The sequence below is a fragment of the Bufo gargarizans genome, chromosome 1, assembly GCF_014858855.1.
Source record: "Bufo gargarizans isolate SCDJY-AF-19 chromosome 1, ASM1485885v1, whole genome shotgun sequence".
In the NCBI taxonomy this organism is placed as follows: domain Eukaryota; kingdom Metazoa; phylum Chordata; class Amphibia; order Anura; family Bufonidae; genus Bufo; species Bufo gargarizans.
Genome location: NC_058080.1, coordinates 752236137 through 752257097, shown reverse-complemented (window position 1 = coordinate 752257097; position 20961 = coordinate 752236137). Strand labels below are relative to the sequence as shown.

Here is a 20961-nt window from a genome sequence, read left to right as displayed (position 1 = left end):
CTAGGTGGCACTGCGGAGTGGGGCTGAAACGATTACTCAATTAAATCAAGTTACTCGACACAATAAATCCTGGATGCAAATTTTTTTGCATCGAGGATCCGTTTGTGCCATGTGACCACGGAGCGGGAGTGAAGCGCTTGCTATTACTCACACTCCATGGTCTCCCGCCGGCCGGCTCTGCACTGGATGTAATGCGCAGTATGACCTGGCGCTGTGTGACCTCAGGTCCCAGTGCATCACGTGAAGAAGATAGAAGATCCCTGGAGTGTTGGCAGCGCCCTTGCAGGAAAGGTATTTTATTTCACTGGCACTGGGGACTTATGTCTAAGAGGGGGATATGGTGGCACTTGCGGGGGGGGGGGGAGCCTGATGGCACTGGAGGGGGGTAAATTGATGGCACTGGAGGGAGAGCCTGATGGCACTGGAGGGGGGTAAACTGATGGCACTGGAGGGGGGTAAACTGATGGCACTGGGGGGCTGATGAGTTTTTTAAAGGAAAATGTTCTTTTAACTAGTTTTCGATTGATTAGTACTCGATTCATCGGTAGAATACTTGATTACAAAGATAATCGATAGCTGCAGCCCTACTGCGGAGGACGCTTTCTCTTGCTAGACCGCTCGTCTGCTCGTCTGCCATGATTTCTAGCTTAAGTTCCTGAAAAATCAGATTATCCAGCACAAGCTTGTGATCTCTGTATTATCAGATACATCTCATTATAAAACATGCAGTCCCATGTAAGGATCCAGCAACTTTACATGTGGAATATCGGGGTGTGTACACTTTCTGCTGTCTGTCATCGGCCCCTTGGTTCTTTGGGGCTGATGTTCGGCCATTACTGGTCACACACGTCCCTGGGGTCAGGGCCGAGCTCCGCGTTGTGCATATGGCGTCTTCTCACGTCACTTCTTCTTCTGTTTGGTGATTAGCTGGATAAGCCTGCGGTAGACGGGAGCGAAGTTCTGAGAGAGGAAGAGGAGATGGAATTAAAGGGGCTGCACACAACAGTCTTACAGACCCCACCGATCTGAGGAATGGGCCAGATCTAGGCTAGGTCTACACGACGACACTTTGCACTAATGTCACGCAACAATTTTTATAATGGCAGTCTATGGTGTCGCACTGCGACATGCGACTGCAACGCGACAGTGGCAGAAAAATCCATCTCGAATAGATTTTCTGCGACTGTTGCGTCGCAGTCGCATGTCGCAGTGCGACACCATAGACTGCCATTATAAAAATTGTTGCGCGACAAATGTCGTCGTGTAGACCTAGCCTTAATCCGGGACACCAGTACTGCAGAGGTCATTGTGTTACCCACATACTATAAAGGGAGCATTAAATTACCCATAATACAAGGTAGACCTCATACTATTACCCCATATAAAAAGCAGAGCTCATTCTATTACCCCCCCCCCCCCCATATACAAGGCAAAAATCATATTACTCAATATAGAAGGACGAGCTGTTTTATTAACCTCCCAGATACAATGCAGAGCTCATTCTATGACCTCATATACAATGCAGAGCTCCTAGTATTATCCCATATACAATGCAGAGCTCCTAGTATTATCTCATATACAATGCAGAGCTCCTAGTATTATCCCATATACAATGCAGAGCTCCTAGTATTATCCCATATACAATGCAGAGCTCCTAGTGTTGTCCCATATACAATGCAGAGCTCCTAGTGTTATCCCATATACAATGCAGAGCTCCTAGTATTATCCCATATACAATGCAGAGCTCCTAGTATTATCCCATATACAATGCAGAGCTCCTAGTATTATCCCATATACAATGCAGAGCTCATTCTATGACCTCATATTCAAGGCAGAGCTCCTAGTATTATCCCATATACAATGCAGAGCTCCTAGTGTTATCCCATATACAATGCAGAGCTCCTAGTATTATCCCATATACAATGCAGAGCTCCTAGTATTATCCCATATACAATGCAGAGCTCATTCTATGACCTCATATTCAAGGCAGAGCTCCTAGTATTATCCCATATACAATGCAGAGCTCCTAGTATTATCCCATATACAAGGCAGAGCTCCTAGTATTATCCTATATACAATGCAGAGCTCATTCTATGACCTCATATACAAGGCAGAGCTCATTCTATGACCTCATATACAATGCAGAGCTCATTCTATGACCTCATATACAATGCAGAGCTCCTAGTATTATCCTATATACAATGCAGAGCTCCTAGTATTATCCTATATACAATGCAGAGCTCATTCTATGACCTCATATTCAAGGCAGAGCTCCTAGTATTATCCCATATACAATGCAGAGCTCCTAGTATTATCCCATATACAAGGCAGAGCTCCTAGTATTATCCCATATACAAGGCAGAGCTCCTAGTATTATCCCATATACAAGGCAGAGCTCCTAGTATTATCCCATATACAAGGCAGAGCTCCTAGTATTATCCTATATACAATGCAGAGCTCATTCTATGACCTCATATACAATGCAGAGCTCCTAGTATTATCCCATATACAAGGCAGAGCTCATTCTATGACCTCATATACAATGCAGAGCTCATTCTATGACCTCATATACAATGCAGAGCTCATTCTATGACCTCATATACAATGCAGAGCTCATTCTATGACCTCATATACAATGCAGAGCTCCTAGTATTATGCCATGTACACGGCAGGGCTCATTCTGTGACCCCATATATAGCTCCTCTTCTCACCTGGACAGCTTGGTGAATGACCCCCAGATAAGCGGCAATGACCAGAGCGATAAACAGATCAAACACAGCAGGTTTCACCCTGTAACACACAAGTGGAGTTATATGGAGGACGGCTATCCTCTCCTGTTAGGCCTCATGCACACGACCATTGTGCCGTTTTCCGTTTTTTTTTCGCGGACCCATTGACTTTCAATGGGTCCGTGGAAAAATCGGAAAATGCACCGTTTGGCAGCCGCATCCGTGATCCGTGTTTCCTGGCTGTGAAAAAAATATGACCTGTCCTATTTTTTTCACGGCCAACGGTTCACGGACCCATTCAAGTCAATGGGTCCGTGAAAAATCACGGATGCACACAAGATTGTCATCCGTGTCCGTGATCCGTGTCCGTTTTTTCCTATCATTTCAATGGCAAACTTGACTTTGATTTTTTTTTCATTTTTCATGTCCGTGGATCCTCCAAAAATAAAGGAAGACCCACGGACGAAAAAACGGTCACGGATCACGGACCTACGGACCCCATTTTTGCGGACCTTAAAAAAAAACGGTCGTGTGCATGAGGCCTTACTGAAAGGAACTATAGACTGTGCAGGGGGAGGGGCACACAAAACAGCCCCCCTTTGTCAGGCTCCACCCCCTCAGACCCTGCACCAGAACAGCAGTTTTTCCTTCCTCAGACCCCCACTTTCCACACGGGGGTCCTCCTGTCAGCCTCTATGCAGCAGTGCCCTAATCATCCCCTTTTTCTCACCAAAGGTTTAGTTACTTATAATTAAGGATCATTCTTCCTGCTGAATCTGAACCTGCAGTGTAAAGCATGTGGACAGAGCAGCGGCCTGAGCCTCTGATGAGATAGGAAGAGGATTTCTGACTCTAACAGACAATGCAGCTAAGGCAGAGGTTAGACTATGGAGGGTGATGGGGCCTTTACATGGTTCTCCCCCCGTGTCCGTTAAATGAATAGTGTGAACGGCGGCCTCACCTGTGTGATGTCATCGTCTGCTTCATCTGATCGTAGAATACAAACTCCGGATTCCTGGCAAGAAAGGGAATAAATCTGAACACCAGGGGGCATAGCGATTTCATTTAAATCTGTGATCTTCACCAGTTACTGTGCCCCGACCAACACGGACCCTTGTGGTCCTCACTGGAGACCGGGAATCAGTGTCACCGACTGACAGGCAGCCCATACATGATGAATATATGAGGCGCGCCCAATGATATGTTCAGATGGAAACCCCCTTTAAGTACCTGTCGTCCGGCTTGAAGATATGGCGCCTTACGTCCTTCAGGTGTCTTCTGAACAGGTGCTCCATGGTGGACAGCATTGGGTGGTTTTTCGTGATCAGCTGTGCCGCACGAGGCTGCGAGGTCAACCAGTCGAGAACCGCGGATAATCGCTCCTCCTGGACGCCCTGCAACCACCAGTAAACGTCTTAGAGACTCAGTCGCTGGAAATAAGACGATTAGGTTTTTGTATAGAACTCACCAGATCTCCTTGAAAGAGGCGAACGTCCCTCGGAGTATTCTGAAAAAGTGAAGAGAACTTGTCATGCATACTGCAATATTACCACTAGGGGGCAGGGCTGGGCCGCAAGAAAAGTCAAATAGGACATAATCTGTATGTATATAACTGGTCTTTTTTTTCTAATTACTGGTTTATATGTCTGCAGTATCCAGGCTCTACCACTGGGGGGCAGTGTCGCAGAGCATCTCGCTCGGGCATTTGGTCCTCCTTTGCAGTAAAATGTTTTGTCTGTTTGCAGTGAAAGGGTTAAAATTTAAAGGGGAAACTCCGGCAGCCACATTAAATCCTTCCGACCTCTCCTCACCGCACCCACGTTATTTTTCTCCTTGTGACGTGAATAATCTGGCTTCTGTCTACCGTTCTCATCGTAGGAATCCCTGCCTGCAGCTATTGTCCCTTGGCTGCTTTCATCCAAAAACAGCGCCACTCCCGTCCACAGGTTGCGTCTGGTATTGCAGCTTGGCTCCATTGAAGACAATTGGGCGGAGCTGCAATACCAACACACAACCTGTGGACAGGGGTGGTGCTGTTTTTTTGGAAGAAGGTAGCCATTAAGGATGAGCGAATCGACTTCCAAGTGGTACCTCGGAACCGAACCCAAGTTCGGGAAATGTTTTTTTGCAGTACAAATACATTTATGAAGTTATTGTGCGAAGTCTGGCGAGCAATAACTTCGGCTCATCGGAGCCAATACATTCTAATACTGTACAGAGCTCCTGCTCCGTACTGTATTGGAACGAAGGTTTTTTGCAAATCGACTTTGGATGTTTCATCCGAAGTCGATTCCTTCACCCCTAGTAGCCATGTTTTCTAATCCTGGACAACCCCTTTAAAGTGATTATCCCATGATTAATGTAGAAATTATAAATCAGACATCATATAAGATGCTGGTTTGAAAAATAAAAAAAATAATTCTTGGGACAACCCCTTTAGCTCTGGTACCTGTCCCATGACATTGCATAGAGCGGTGTGATCAGATCACATCTATCAGACATTATACTGGTTAGACGCAGATGCAGGAAAAGGCCCAGGAGAGGCTGCAGACTGTGCTCTGCGCAGCAGCGTGCAGCATCTCGCAGGCATTGTGCAAACTACGTCCCACTGCAGCGAGGGACACAGATGTTTGGTTGGTAATAGCCTGACATCGTCTACAGGACCTGCTTCTGGATGCGGCTGTTTATATAGAGCACCGGTTCCTGGTGACATATACTGAGCGATTTCCTGCCGGGTTCATGTATATACACTCACCTAAAGAATTATTAGGAACACCTGTTCTATTTCTCATTAATGCGATTATCTAGTCAACCAATCACATGGCAGTTCCTTCAATGCATGTAGGGTTGTGGTCCTGGTCAAGACAATCTCCTGAACTCCAAACTGACTGTCAGAATGGGAAAGAAAGGTGGACTACAACAGCAGAAGACCCCACCGGGTACCACTCATCTCCACTACAAATAGGAAAAAGAGGCTACAATTTGCACGAGCTCACCAAAATTGGACTGTTGAAGACTGGAAAAATGTTGCCTGGTCTGATGAGTCTCGATTTCTGTTGAGACATTCAAATGGTAGAGTCCGAATTTGGCGTAACCAGAATGAGAACATGTATCCATCATGCCTTGTTACCACTGTGCAGGCTGGTGGTGGTGGTGTAATGGTGTGTGGGATGTTTTCTGGGCACACTTTAGGCCCCTTAGTGCCAATTGGCCATCGTTTAAATGCCACGGCCTACCTGAGCATTGTTTCTGACCATGTCCATCCCTTCATGACCACCATGTACCCATCCTCTGATGGTTACTTCCAGCAGGATAATGCACCATGTCACAAAGCTCAAATCATTTCAAATTGGTTTCTTGAACATGACAATGAGTTCACTGTACTGAAATGGCCCCACAGTCACCAGATCTCAACCCAATAGAGCATCTTTGGGATGTGGTGGAACGGGAGCTTCGTGCCCTGGATGTGCATCCCTCAAATCTCCATCAACTGCAAGATGCTATCCTATCAATATGGGCCAACATTTCTAAAGAATGCTATCAGCACCTTGTGGAATCAATGCCACGTAGAATTAAGGTAGTTCTGAAGGCAAAAAGGGGGTCCAACACCGTATTAGTATGGTGTTCCTAATAATTCTTTAGGTGAGTGTATAGCCCATTTATCTGCACAGACAGGAGGACTGCAGTCACCCTCTCCGCCAGCCGTGATTACCGCGGCCAGAGGTTGCAATCTCCATATAATTTATCTGGAAAGTCTCATTCCGTCTCTTTCCATTATAATAATAATTCAAACATCTCATTTACGTCGTCTTCAGAAGATAATGAGTCCTGAGCCTTGGACACGTCGTGATCCATCAAGCGCTTCGTCTTTTCATTGCTCAGTATTAACTTGCGGAACAAAAGATGGGAAAAACAACTGAGATATCTGGAGTCGCTTCATATTTCAGGGTTCATAAAAGGACGGAGCCAGCACTGCAAATGTGGCCGCTGCTAATTAATGTTCCTGGTGGTCTAGGGTGGTGAGGTGGTTAATATTCATGTTGCTGGGTAAGCTGTGCTCTCTGTACTAAAGTATATCAAATATGAGGGCAGGAGTTGGGGGTGAGTGGGTCACCCTGCACCAGCAGCATTGTGTCCCCACTGGAGGTGCGGTCTAATGTACAGGTAGCACCAGGGGGCTGGTGAGCGGCCATCATGAACAGACAGCCGAGGGATGGAAATGAGGTCTTATTCACGGACAGCAGAAGTTTAACCACAGCAAGCAGCAGGAGAGGGAGGAGGATGGGGCCTTATGCACTAAAAGCAGAGGGTTGAGGGTGGGGCTTTATGCACAGGAAGCAGGAGGTTGAGGGTGGGGCCTGGAAACAGGAAGCAGGAGGTTGAACGTGAGTCTATGGACAGAAAGCAAAGGGCTGAGGGCAGGGCGTATGGACAGGAAGTTGAGGGCGGGACCTTATGCACAGGAGGCAGAGAGTTGAGGGCAGGGCCTATGGATGGGAAGCAAAGGGCTGAGGGCAGGGCCTTATGCACAGGGAGCTGGGGTGGGGCCTTAGGCACAGTAAGCTGAGGGCAGGGCCTTATGCGCAGGAGCAAGGCATTGAGGGCAGGCCCAATGGATGGGGAGGAAAGGGCCTTATGCACAGGTTGCTGAGGGTGGGGTCTTATGCACAGGAAGCTGAGGGCGGGGCCTTATGCACAGGAAGTTGAGGGCGGGGCCTTATGCACAGGAAGTTGAGGGTGGGGCCTTATGCACAGGAAGCTGATGGCGGGGTCTTTTGCACAGGAAGCTGATGGCGGGGCCTTATACACAGGAAGCTGAGGGTGGGGCCTTATGCACAGGAAGCTGATGGCGGGGCCTTTTGCACAGGAAGCTGATGGCGGGGCCTTTTGCACAGGAAGCTGATGGCGGGGCCTTATACACAGGAAGCTGATGGCGGGGCCTTATACACAGGAAGCTGATGGCGGGGCCTTATACACAGGAAGCTGATGGCGGGGCCTTATACACAGGAAGCTGATGGCGGGGCCTTATACACAGGAAGCTGAGGGTGGGGCCTTATGCACAGGAAGCTGAGGGCGGGGCCTTATGCACAGGAAGTTGAGGGCGGGGCCTTATGCACAGGAAGTTGAGGGCGGGGCCTTATGCACAGGAAGCTGATGGCGGGGCCTTTTGCACAGGAAGCTGATGGCGGGGCCTTTTGCACAGGAAGCTGATGGCGGGGCCTTATACACAGGAAGCTGATGGCGGGGCCTTATACACAGGAAGCTGATGGCGGGGCCTTATACACAGGAAGCTGAGGGTGGGGCCTTATGCACAGGAAGCTGAGGGTGGGGCCTTTTGCACAGGAAGCTGAGGGTGGGGCTTTATACACACATAAGAGGACTGAGGTCTTTCACACAAGTAGAGGGTTAAGGGCAGAGCTTCCTATGTGTATCTGCTGGAGGTGGGATGTGTGATAAGACGGTGTTCACATCACTGCTAGTGATTTCCATCATAGGTGCAAAACTGTGAAAATAGCGGATGGGCCAGATCTGGCAAGTCATTGAGACGAATGGTGCTGGACTAATCCCAAAGGCTATAATGGGGTCCTTCAGATTTCCATTCAGGAGTCCAGCATTTTACAGGACAAAATAGACCTGTGTGCAGGAATTTGTAACAGATCCTCTGATGCAGCCTGTAATGGGTCCTCAGGATAGGTCACCAATGTCCAACACCTGGCACCCCCACAATCAGCTGTTTTTCTGTGGTCTCTAAAAGCTGAGGTGGTTGTGGACCTTCTAGAACAGTTGGGGTCATTATATGACTTGTCTGACTAGTACAGCGCCTGGATCTCTTACCTTCATTGTGTCCTTGTACAGAAACCGGGCCAGGGCTTCACACAGGATCTCCGTGTTTCTCCGAAGCTTCTTTACATCTACACGTGATCTGGAGGATATGTCAACGGCGGCTCAGGTTGGTTACTGGTTTTCAGCTTGACACTTAAAGGGCATTTCTATTATTATTATATAACTATGCAGATGTTGTCCTTGGTTGGATTCCAACCTAGGACCCCAGAGCTGCAAGACACCAGTACTGACCACTGAGCCACTGTGCTGCCCATCACACTATATACCATGATGGCGTATAGGATCAGGTGGGTATGAGAGTTGGGACCAATTATTGTGACCATGTTCTCTCAGATGTGTACCCTATGGCGGAACAATACCCCATGCCATGAATCCGAATAATACTACCATTCAGTATTATAAAGTATGATAATGCCATACAGTGCTGTCATACCAGCACTATATTATATCAATATACAAGTGTCATAACGTACTCACCTAACAGTGAAATAATATGCACATACTAGTGCCATACAAAGCTGGGCTAGCAGTGCTATATAGTAGCCACATACCAGTGCTGGCATACTGCAAAAGTGCCATATACTCCCCACACTAGAGTCACACAAAGTGAAATAACAGTGATAGTACCTATGTACTAGTGCTAGACCTACTGCAATTCCGTATAGTTCTCAGTGCCATATACAAAACAAAAAGATGAATAATTTGAGTAATATTTAGTGGGGCTGAAGAAAAGAAGAAGGTGAGGATGAAGGAGAAAGAGGAGAAGACAATCATGATGGTAGAAAATAAATAGAATAAGAAGGTAAAATGAAGGAACAGAGTGAAAAGAACAAAAAAGACAAGCAGAAATGAAAATCAATAACATTGAAGAATGAGAAGAGCGTGAAGGAAGAAGAGGAACAAGAAGGCGAAGAAAACAATGAAGAAGGTGAGGAAATGTAGAAAGAGGAGAAGGCAATTATAATGATGGAAAGGATGAAGACAAAGTAGGTTTTGAGGAAGAAGGAAAAGAAGAGAGTGAAAAAGAAGAAAATGAGGAAAAGTAAACCATATTGATGACCAAAAACAAGAATAATAAGACTGAGATGGTAAAGGGAGAAGAAAAACACAAAAGTAAAGAAGATGGCTAAGAAGAAGATGTGGAAAAAGAATACAATTATAAAGAATAATGCAAGGAGAATAAGAGGATTGAGAAGATAAATGAGAAGGTCAAATATAAGAGGACTCCACCTGGTGTCTAAAATGGTATTCTTCAAGCCATTCTTGTGGCTGTCCAGGTGAGACACTGTAAAGGCCGGGAGTCTCCGTAAACTGAACTGCTCGTGTTCCCAGGCCAAGATATTCTCTCCCAAATTAATCTTCTTGTGAACAACCGAAAAATTTACACTGAGGAACGGGGGCGACAGAACGACCTGGAATGACAAGAGTCCATATCATAAACTGTGAGACATCACAGAGATAACTATGAAGTGACATGCCCATTAAATCCAAAACTACTACACAATGCCACGTCAAGGATCTACTGAGACGTAGATACTTGGGTTAGTTCCCTGAAGCACGTTGGTGCATCATGGGGAAGCAGCATATTGTATGGTACACAGATGATTCTGTGCCTATACTCAAGTGGTGGTCACATGGGGGAAAGTCAACTGGTGGCTCAACAACCAGAATGATGACCAATAAAATACATTAAAAAGGGGCTACAAAAGAGGAGCAAACATAGTGATGCTGGATGGTAAAGTCCACAAACCGACTGAAGCTCCTTCACGAACTCCCATTGAGCCGTTCCTTCTGCTGGAGGTCGAGAGACGTGAAGGTGGAGTGAGTCCCCATTGGCCAACGTGTCCAGACACAGGACGAATGCCACATTCTCGTGAAGGATGCTGGTTTCTGAAAAATCAGAGAATAACTCAATAGCCATGAACAATTTACAAGGAGACTATGGTTTTTCACACAGTAGCATTCAGGAAACACCTGCCAAACATCAAAACTTGTCCCTCACTGTGCTGAGCGTAAAGTTTCTGTGTCCCCCAATAGTCAGTGTTACAGTATGGTTTCCACATTGTAGAAGTTCCCCTTATGTTATTTTGCCTTCCCTACGTTGTTACTCAGTGGTTAGTATTGTTGTCTTGCAGCACTGGGGCTCCTAGAGTTGACCAGGAGCAACATCTGCATGTGGTTTTCTCCTGGGTTTCCTACTGGTTTTTGGGTTTCCTTCAACACTCTGAGAAGTGCAGATAAGTTAATTGGCTCCAAGTTACTGAGGTCCACTGGAGATGGACATATGTAAGTGATGGTAATCTCTTCACAGCGCTGGCGAATACTGTATGTTGGTCCGCCCACAGTCGCCACTAGGGATCTCTGTGGCTATTACTGGACCCAATAAGAAATCAGTCTTCGGTATGCTCCTAGGCTCCCCCCAGTGGCAGCCAAAATATTGTCAGATACCTTTATGGCTGTGTAAGGGAAGCAGGGGATTTGGAGTTCTATAACAGCATAATGGATTCAAAGCCTATTAAGATATATTATGAGATTAAAAAGGTTCTCTTCTTCTGTGAGAAGAAAGGCAGGTCTACTGGGACCTCCAGCGAACACCTATGATCTGTAGGGAAACCTTGCAGGAAGTGTTCAATTTCCCTGCAGTGACACCACAGGACACATGAAGTATTACACAGTGTCCATGCACATGAATGGAATGTCTCTGTAATGCAGGAGAGGTCTCCCAAAGTGATAGACGCTCTTTATAGCCGCTCTCCACTCTGGACTAGACAACCTCTGGAATTTAAGTTCTACATAAATTAAAATCCTAAACATGAAAAGATATCTGCGCTTTACCAGTGTGGTCCAGATGCTCCTCGATCCAGCGCTTGCTGCCCTGGTAATTGAATTTCCCCCCTCCGGTCAGAGAGAACAGGATGTTATACCTGGAGGAACATGACAGATACGTGATCTGTAGTTGGATCCTATTCCCAACCTCCATCAGGATATTTTGCTGAAGCAAATAGAAATTTAAAGAGAAAGTATCCCACAAAATAAGCAAGGTGTTTTTTTTTTGTCCTTTACTTTTTTTATTTAAAAATATTGCAGTTCTCACACCGGTCACTGGAGTGGGTACAATAGACTGGCACTTCCTGTTTTCTGCAGCTCAATTGTTGGCTTTTCTGTGTAGAATGGGACAGGATGAGCAGAGTCATCTCATGATTATTATTAAATGCGATAGTTAAAAGGGAACCAGTCAGCACAATGAAGGGGTCACTGCCATCTAGCTTATTGTTTACACAGGTACATTGGTTCCTCCATACAACTGGTTATGCTCTCAGTTTGATGGGAATGAGTTGTCATATGGATACGCTGCTGTGCATGTGTAGACAATAAAGGGGGTGCAGGGGCCCCTTAAGTGGGTCCACCACCAATCAAACATTGATGGGCTATCCTGAACAACTTCTTTAATGGCAGAGGACAGCTCTGATGTACTGCTGGAGGCCTAGATAAGGCAAGATAATAACGCTTTACAGACAAATCTGGTTCTGTACGCAGCTCTCCTGCTTCTCCATGGCCTCTGGGGTGGGGCTGTACGAATCGCTTCTCTATGGCATCTCTCTGTCCATTGACTGACATTCACTGCACCCGCCATAGAAATATTTATAGAAATAATATTTAGAAGTGCGATCCAGAAAATCCAAAAAACTTCATCAATAGTCCTGATATCAGAAGAAATATGAGAAGAAATAAAAGACTTACCGGCCCCGACTCCTGGGGGTGTTATACAGAAAGTGAAAAAGACGAATCATCTCCAGGAGCGAAGAAACTCCACTGCCGTTAGAGTCTGCACCGTATGCCAGAAACTGCAGGACAGGGATGGATAGAAGGATAGATAGATAGAGGATGGATAGATGGATGGATAGATAGGAGATATAGCAATATATAGATACATTGATAGAGAGATAGAAGATAGATCAATAGATAGATATTTACCGGAGCAGCCCCAAAGGCGTCATAATGTGCTACTACAACAACTGTCGGGTTCTCTGCATCTTCTCCGCGTCCTGATAATTGCCCCTGTAGAAAGGGATTGTCTTTATTATCTGCATTTCCTGGGCCTATATTTTTCCTGTTCATACATGTAAATATTGCTGCCGACGTGTCATATAGTGGGACCCTCCAGTCCTCTGCGGACCACTATATCTTCTACGGACCGCCAGCATGGACACAAAAATGATCCACCCTCTGGCTGTAGAATTTATTTTATAAATCATTTTTGACATAATCTCCCAGCTCCTCCATACACTTTGTCCATCTGGTAACAAGCTATCCTATTCCCTCATTAAAAAGTGTTATAGGCTGAGCTGTGAGCCACCAATGCACCGCTGTCTTCACCTCCTCATCAGATGGGAATCTTCAACCTCATAGGGCCACATAATCCACTGTCACTCCTCCATCCTGCAGAATCAGTTCATGTGTCGTGTACGGGCGTCCGGCTCCTTCTACATGGCCGACCATCCTTCTCCATTCATACACACTTCTTTGCGACAAAACACTTTCTCCATTCTGGGCACAAAGTCTTCGATAGATATCGACTCCAGACTCAGACTTACAAAAAACCTATCACTGCACGCTGCTCCTCCTGCCAGTCACAAGTGGGGCGGCCATCGGTCCTTGTACCGTAGTCACAAATGAAGTGACATAACACGTTCAGACCTGCACAGCAGCAACCATGTACAGTACTTTTCAGACTATAAGATGCACCCGACCAGGGGCGTGCACGGATCTAATAGGGCCCCCTGCCTCATACAGTTTCTCAATATGCATGCAACAGTCATTCCCAGGCAACGCAAAGTGCAACGCCCCAGATTTCATAATTTTTTATTTATTTTTTTATTAAAAAAATATATGATTCAAAAAGTCTCCTTCCACCTCGCCCACTTTAGCAGACATCTATGTTGGAAAAGGTGAAACAGGTGCTTTATAACTGTGGTGCTCATTCCAAACACCATACTTTTCAATGTATTTTCACCAAAATACATTGATAAATCGCCTGTTTCTCTTCTATTATAAAGCTGTCTGCCAGCAGCCACCACTAGGGGGAGCTCACTGGAAGCTGAAATAATCTCTTTGCATTGAGCTCCCTCTGGTGGCGGATGTATGAAAATGCACTGTTTTCCATTGTGAAGAGAAAGAAGCCAAAGCCACCCATCCCCTAGGATCCATAGCAGTTGCGTGGTCTGTCTCCACTGAAAGTACGCCACTGCACCTGACCATAAGACCCCCCCACCCCAGGTTTAGATCACAAGAAATTAGAAGATAATATTTTCTACTAATTACAACTGTAGCACCGTGACTGCAGACTTTAAAGACACAGACACTTTTAAACAAGATCTTTTTTCCTCCTAAAAAAGTGAGTCTTATAGTCCAAAACATACTGTAATTGTCTTTTCTGAAAGTTGACTAAAATAAATTCTTCAGCCGGAGTGCGGATAATTTTTGACTCGTATTATATTATGTTTTTTTTTATAAAATTCAGTTTCGGACTGGTTTGGGAATCCCGTTTTCGTGATCGGTGGTGGTGGTGGGGTTGGCAGCAGTAGGACCCCCCACTGATTTAATAGGAGATAACTTGATATAACCAGAATACCCCCTTTAAGACAAAGGACCTAAAACGCAGTAACATCTCTCTGGTGTCACAGATGAGAGAAACACGAGCAAAATGTCACAGATGAAAAGTAAAAAGCATCTAAGTAGGAGAGATCTGAGAACACACAGAGCTGGGCTTAGATACATTTAGATACGTCATCTGCGTACCACCACTGCTGCGGTGCCGGCTTCTTACCTCCAGGGTGACCATGGAGGGGCTTTTGATGGGTTTACTTTGCACCTCACTGGTCGTCATCTGAAAACCGCTTCCCATCACCATGCCGATCATGACTGGGGAGACACAGAGGCTTCGAGGTTACAGTCTGGGCTATAGGTCATCGTGAGCCCCAATAGAGAGTCCAAAGAAGTGGCCCCTCACCCAAGACCGCCACATGTCATCAAGAGTCCTCCAATATTACTACTTATATGGCCCCATATACACAACTGCTCCGCAACGTCCTGACTCCAGGCCCCTTACTCCTTGTCTTCTATGGTTCTGTTCAGATATGCAGCTCCACATCCCCCCTACTCTCCCTGCTGATTTGGTTTTAACTCGACCCCCCCCCCCCCCCCACTAAAATGAGGAATTTGGATGTTCATGTGACCTGAATGCCACTGCCAGTGTTGGCCTGGACCACCAGTGAGCTAAAAGACTGTCCACCCAATGGGCCAGGTTCTGACATGATAATGGAGGCCTCCCAAAGACTGACTTGTAGCTCCAGGGCTTTGATGCAAAATTATTAACAGGGCCCCCACCCATCAGGCTTCATTTACAATACAGTTTATGTGGGTAACAGAGACCTTATAGTCCTTCAGGCTCTTGGGCGCATTACTATAGTTACACCCCTGAGAACCTCCAACAAAGGCCCATGAAGCCATGAACAGGTCACCTTCTGCTGGGCCTCATTACTATGTTGCTGACCATTAGACCGACATGTTCCTCTGTCTGGTATCCTTGACATCATAGGACTGCTTTTCTATCAGGTTATCAGTCTGGAGTTACTGTCCCTTTAAGAAGTGGATACAATGTATTCCTCTATAATCAACTTATTACTGACTTACCAATGAATGGTTGGATAATCAGATAAAGCGGGGGGAGGGCTTCCACCAACCCAACCTCTGCAATAAGAGTCATTTACTTCCGCCCTGTTTCAGGTCTGCGGTCCATGCTTCCACCCTCCTGCTGTCCCCTGCGGGCGTGGACGCCACGCCACTCACCATGCCATCCAGTATCCTAGTCGCTGGCATCTTCTCCATGTTCCTGCCTGATTCCACCTTAGGACTCTCGTGCGCTGGCCTACAGCCTCTTAAAAGGCCAGTGTGCACGCTCCCAAATCCTTCCCCAGTCAGTGGCTGAATGTTCCTGGGTGTTTAAGGCACCCTGTCCAGGCTGTGGGTGCCTGAGCGTTAGGTTCCCTAGAGACCCGCAAAGGTGCTTGATAGTCTGCTGCTTTTACGCTTTACCTGTGTTTATCCTGCATTATTCCCTGCCTGTGTCCCTGCCCTGCTCCAGGTTCTGTTTCCATCCTACCTGTCTGCGCCTACACTTTCAAGTCGAAGTTCAGCTCAGTTCGTGTTTACATCAACCCAGTTTGTCTTCTCTGTCTGTGCTCCAGTCAAGTTCCGAGCCTCCCTGTGTCCACGAGCTCCAAAACCAGCATTCAAGCCTTGGTGCCTGTTCAGACTATACCTGCAGTCTCCTGCATTCTAGGTGCATTTTCTATATCCAGAACTCTTGGTGTCCCTAACCCCTGTGGATCAGCTGCCAACTACACTGGGACTATCTCAGGAGGTAGCGGTCTGGTTGCTTCTCTGCAGCGAAGTCCAGACCCCTGGGTTCACACTCGCTGATATGTAACAACTTGTATGCCATTGTGGGCACTATGTGGTGGTATTACTGTTTCTAGACAGTGTTTTGTAGTATTATTTGAGCACTACTCAAGGTTTTGCCAGGAGCTTTCTCAGACCTTGATCTGCTCCTGCAAGTCTACATGGACTCACCTTCCAAGGCCGATGATGAGGCCAATGACAGAGAGGCCGCTCTGCTTTCCTTATACATCTCAAGAAGGTCTGGGTCCTCTCGCGTGAAGTAGACGGGCAGGAGGGTCTCATTCCTCAGGATCTCCATTTCTCGTTCCAGGAAAAGCTGCGGGTGACACGAGGTGGATGAACAATCTGAACATGGATGGTGAGGAACCACCTCGCACCAGGGGAAGTCCATGTCCATTGGTTGTCCACTGTGTATGGTGGAGCTCTGGATGACCCAAGAATTCCACAACAATGAGGGAATATGGACGGGTGGTAACCACTAGTGGTGGGCACCAGGGTCAAAATATGCAGCTCTTGCACCCCAGAGCATAGTCTGTATGAGGGACCCCCATATAATGTAGATGATTGCTCTCATATGAAACAGAAGGACTTTTCAGGACCCTCAGGCTCTGGGGCCCAGTTGTGGATGCAATCCTTAAGGCTGGGCACCTAGAATTGAACGTCCAGTGATCCATGGTGCAGTTCATGGGGCCACTGCTGGTTATAGCTGGCATGGCACCTACCTGCTCCGGTCCTGTCAGCCCAGCGGGCAGCTCAGCAGGCACCAGGATGAGGACGGCGGCGGCAGACTGGGCCAAGACTCGGGTCCATTTCTCCATAGAGAAGTCACTGACTCTCATGATGACACAACGGCGAGTCAGGAGCTCAGCGTCCAGCGTCCGGCTCTCAGCACTGACCTGCGCCGACCGACACCCTGCAGGAAGGACAGCACCCATGTACATATACTGTACTCATATGGACAGTGTATGGCGCTCTATGGTCGCTATATGTACTATTTATATGGACAATGTATGGCGCTCTATGGGCACTATATGTACTATTTATATGGACAGTGTATGGCGCTCTATGGACACTGTATGGTGCTCTATGCGCACTGTATGTACTATTTATATGGACAGTGTATGGCGCTCTATGCGCACTGTATGTACTATTTATATGGACAGTGTATGGCGCTCTATGGTCACTATATGTACTATTTATATGGACAGTGTATGGCGCTCTATGGTCACTATATGTACTATTTATATGGACAGTGTATGGCGCTCTATGGTCACTATATGTACTATTTATATGGACAGTGTATGGCGCTCTATGGTCACTATATGTACTACTTATATGGACAGTGTATGGCACTCTATGGTCACTATATGTACTACTTATATGGACAATGTATGGCGCTCTATGGACACTATATGTACTATTTATATGGACAGTGTATGGCGCTCTATGGTCACTATATGTACTACTTATATGGACAATGTATGGCGCTCTATGGACACTATATGTACTATTTATATGGACACTGTATGGCGCTCTATGGTCACTATATGTACTACTTATATGGACAATGTATGGCGCTCTATGGGCACTGTATGTACTATTTATATGGACACTGTATGGCGCTCTATGGTCACTATATGTACTACTTATATGGACAATGTATGGCGCTCTATGCGCACTGTATGTACTATTTATATGGACACTGTATGGCGCTTTATGTGCACTAAATGCACTGTTTATATGGACAGTGTATGGGTTTATCTGGTAGTTTATGCACTGATTTGAGCACTGTGACAGGATGCATTTTACAGGCACCGTATGGCACTGTAAGCAGAGTATTGCACAGCGTATGGCACTGTAAGCAGAGTATTGCACAGCGTATGGCACTATAAGCAGAGTATTGAACAGCGTATGGCACTGTAAGCAGAGTATTGCACAGCGTATGGCACTGTAAGCAGAGTATTGCACAGCGTATGGCACTATAAGCAGAGTATTGAACAGCGTATGGCACTGTAAGCAGAGTATTGCACAGCGTATGGCACTGTAAGCAGAGTATTGCACAGCGTATGGCACTATAAGCAGAGTATTGCACAGCGTATGGCACTGTAAGCAGAGTATTGCACAGCGTATGGCACTATAAGCAGAGTATTGCACAGCGTATGGCACTATAAGCAGAGTATTGCACAGCGTATGGCACTATAAGCAGAGTATTGCACAGCGTATGGCACTATAAGCAGAGTATTGCACAGCGTATGGCACTGTAAGCAGAGTATTGCACAGTGTATGGCACTGTAAGCAGAGTATTGCACAGCGTATGGCACTGTAAGCAGAGTATTGCACAGCGTATGGCACTATAAGCAGAGTATTGCACAGCGTATGGCACTGTAAGCAGAGTATTGCACAGCGTATGGCACTGTAAGCAGAGTATTGCACAGCGTATGGCACTGTAAGCAGAGTATTGCACAGTGTATGGCACTGTAAGCAGAGTATTGCACAGTGTATGGCACTGTAAGCAGAGTATTGCACAGTGTATGGCACTGTAAGCAGAGTATTGCACAGTGTATGGCACTGTAAGCAGAGTATTGCACAGTGTATGGCACTGTAAGCAGAGTATTGCACAGCGTATGGCACTGTAAGCAGAGTATTGCACAGCGTATGGCACTGTAAGCAGAGTATTGCACAGCGTATGGCACTGTAAGCAGAGTATTGCACAGCGTATGGCACTGTAAGCAGAGTATTGCACAGTGTATGGCACTGTAAGCAGAGTATTGCACAGCGTATGGCACTGTAAGCAGAGTATTGCACAGCGTATGGCACTATAAGCAGAGTATTGAACAGCGTATGGCACTGTAAGCAGAGTATTGCACAGTGTATGGCACTGTAAGCAGAGTATTGCACAGTGTATGGCACTGTAAGCAGAGTATTGCACAGTGTATGGCACTGTAAGCAGAGTATTGCACAGTGTATGGCACTGTAAGCAGAGTATTGCACAGTGTATGGCACTGTAAGCAGAGTATTGCACAGCGTATGGCACTGTAAGCAGAGTATTGCACAGTGTATGGCACTGTAAGCAGAGTATTGCACAGCGTATGGCACTGTAAGCAGAGTATTGAACAGCGTATGGCACTGTAAGCAGAGTATTGCACAGCGTATGGCACTGTAAGCAGAGTATTGCACAGCGTATGGCACTATAAGCAGAGTATTGCACAGTGTATGGCACTGTAAGCAGAGTATTGCACAGCGTATGGCACTATAAGCAGAGTATTGCACAGTGTATGGCACTATAAGCAGAGTATTGCACAGCGTATGGCACTATAAGCAGAGTATTGCACAGTGTATGGCACTGTAAGCAGAGTATTGCACAGCGTATGGCACTGTAAGCAGAGTATTGCACAGCGTATGGCACTATAAGCAGAGTATTGCACAGCGTATGGCACTATAAGCAGAGTATTGCACAGCGTATGGCACTATAAGCAGAGTATTGCACAGTGTATGGCACTGTAAGCAGAGTATTGCACAGTGTATGGCACTGTAAGCAGAGTATTGCACAGCGTATGGCACTGTAAGCAGAGTATTGCACAGTGTATGGCACTGTAAGCAGAGTATTGCACAGCGTATGGCACTGTAAGCAGAGTATTGCACAGTGTATGGCACTGTAAGCAGAGTATTGCACAGCGTATGGCACTGTAAGCAGAGTATTGCACAGCGTATGGCACTATAAGCAGAGTATTGAACAGCGTATGGCACTGTAAGCAGAGTATTGCACAGCGTATGGCACTGTAAGCAGAGTATTGCACAGCGTATGGCACTATAAGCAGAGTATTGCACAGTGTATGGCACTGTAAGCAGAGTATTGCACAGCGTATGGCACTATAAGCAGAGTATTGCACAGTGTATGGCACTATAAGCAGAGTATTGCACAGCGTATGGCACTATAAGCAGAGTATTGCACAGCGTATGGCACTATAAGCAGAGTATTGCACAGCGTATGGCACTGTAAGCAGAGTATTGCACAGCGTATGGCACTGTAAGCAGAGTATTGCACAGCGTATGGCACTGTAAGCAGAGTATTGCACAGCGTATGGCACTGTAAGCAGAGTATTGCACAGCGTATGGCACTGTAAGCAGAGTATTGCACAGCGTATGGCACTGTAAGCAGAGTATTGCACAGTGTATGGCACTGTAAGCAGAGTATTGCACAGCGTATGGCACTGTAAGCAGAGTATTGCACAGCGTATGGCACTGTAAGCAGAGTATTGCACAGCGTATGGCAGCACTATTCCTACATGCTGTATAGGAGAAATATGGGGCTAATTGTCAAGTCGCAGTCAGTCAGTATCTGGCGGTTTTCCGTGGTGATGTCCTGTATATTTGGAGAAGTTTCGGACTCACTGATTTGATGGATTTCTATGGTCACATTATTTTGGGAGCGGAGTCCTCTCTCCTGGACCGTGGCGGTCAGCCCCCTGCTCTATGGAGAATGATGGATGGACCTGACTGCAGCTCATTACTGGGAGTGATGTAGTGTGAAACGATGGGAGTCGCTGTGCCTCCCGCACTCACCGTGGCTGCGGCCCTCCAGTCCATACTGCTGCATCCGATACACCGTGAACTCCAGCGCAGACATCCCAGGGAGCAGTGTCCACAGCAGTACAACCCCCATCATCCCGGAGCGGAAGGCGCCATGCCTTGAGCTGCGGCCCCTCATGGCTGCTCCTCCACAGATGGCGGCTCATTACTGACCATCGTCTCATTGTCCCCCTGACACCATCTGCCTAATCTGCGGCTAATCTGTGTCTGAGAGGCGGGGGTGACCCGTCTATAGGATGTAATGTCTGGGGCCGCTCAGGTGCACAGGACGCACGCCCCTCATCAACCCAAATTGGCAAATAAAAATTAAAAAAATGAAAGGGGAACTCCACAGTAA

The 20961-nt window shown here is 46.6% G+C and overlaps 1 protein-coding gene across 1 annotated transcript; it reads right to left on the bottom strand.

Moving 5' to 3' along the window:
* Window positions 1-790: 790 nt before the first annotated feature.
* On the bottom strand, window positions 791-20712 carry LOC122925136 (nicalin-like). The gene is made up of 15 exons (XM_044276665.1): window positions 20598-20712; window positions 16757-16947; window positions 16206-16350; window positions 14401-14495; window positions 12549-12632; window positions 12315-12418; window positions 11409-11497; window positions 10324-10463; window positions 9804-9985; window positions 8565-8652; window positions 4198-4236; window positions 3960-4123; window positions 3691-3744; window positions 2712-2790; window positions 791-960 (listed from the first exon to the last, which is right to left on the bottom strand). Exons 1-15 carry the CDS (start codon window positions 20698-20700, stop codon window positions 901-903), a joined length of 1617 nt encoding a protein of 538 aa, XP_044132600.1. The 5' UTR covers window positions 20701-20712; the 3' UTR covers window positions 791-900.
* Between the last annotated feature and the right edge of the window lie 249 nt (window positions 20713-20961).

What these genes read in the sequence shown, in the direction of transcription:
- LOC122925136 (XM_044276665.1), bottom strand. Translation starts at nt 20,700, where the DNA reads ATGATGGGGGTTGTACTGCTGTGGACACTGCTCCCTGGGATGTCTGCG. An exon ending in ACGCCTTTGGGGCTGCTCCG is followed by an intron (nt 12,419 to 12,548) that starts GTAAATATCTAT and finishes CCTGTCCTGCAG; the next exon opens with TTTCTGGCATACGGTGCAGA. An exon ending in TCATTCACCAAGCTGTCCAG is followed by an intron (nt 961 to 2,711) that starts GTGAGAAGAGGA and finishes TTCCTCTCTCAG; the next exon opens with AACTTCGCTCCCGTCTACCG.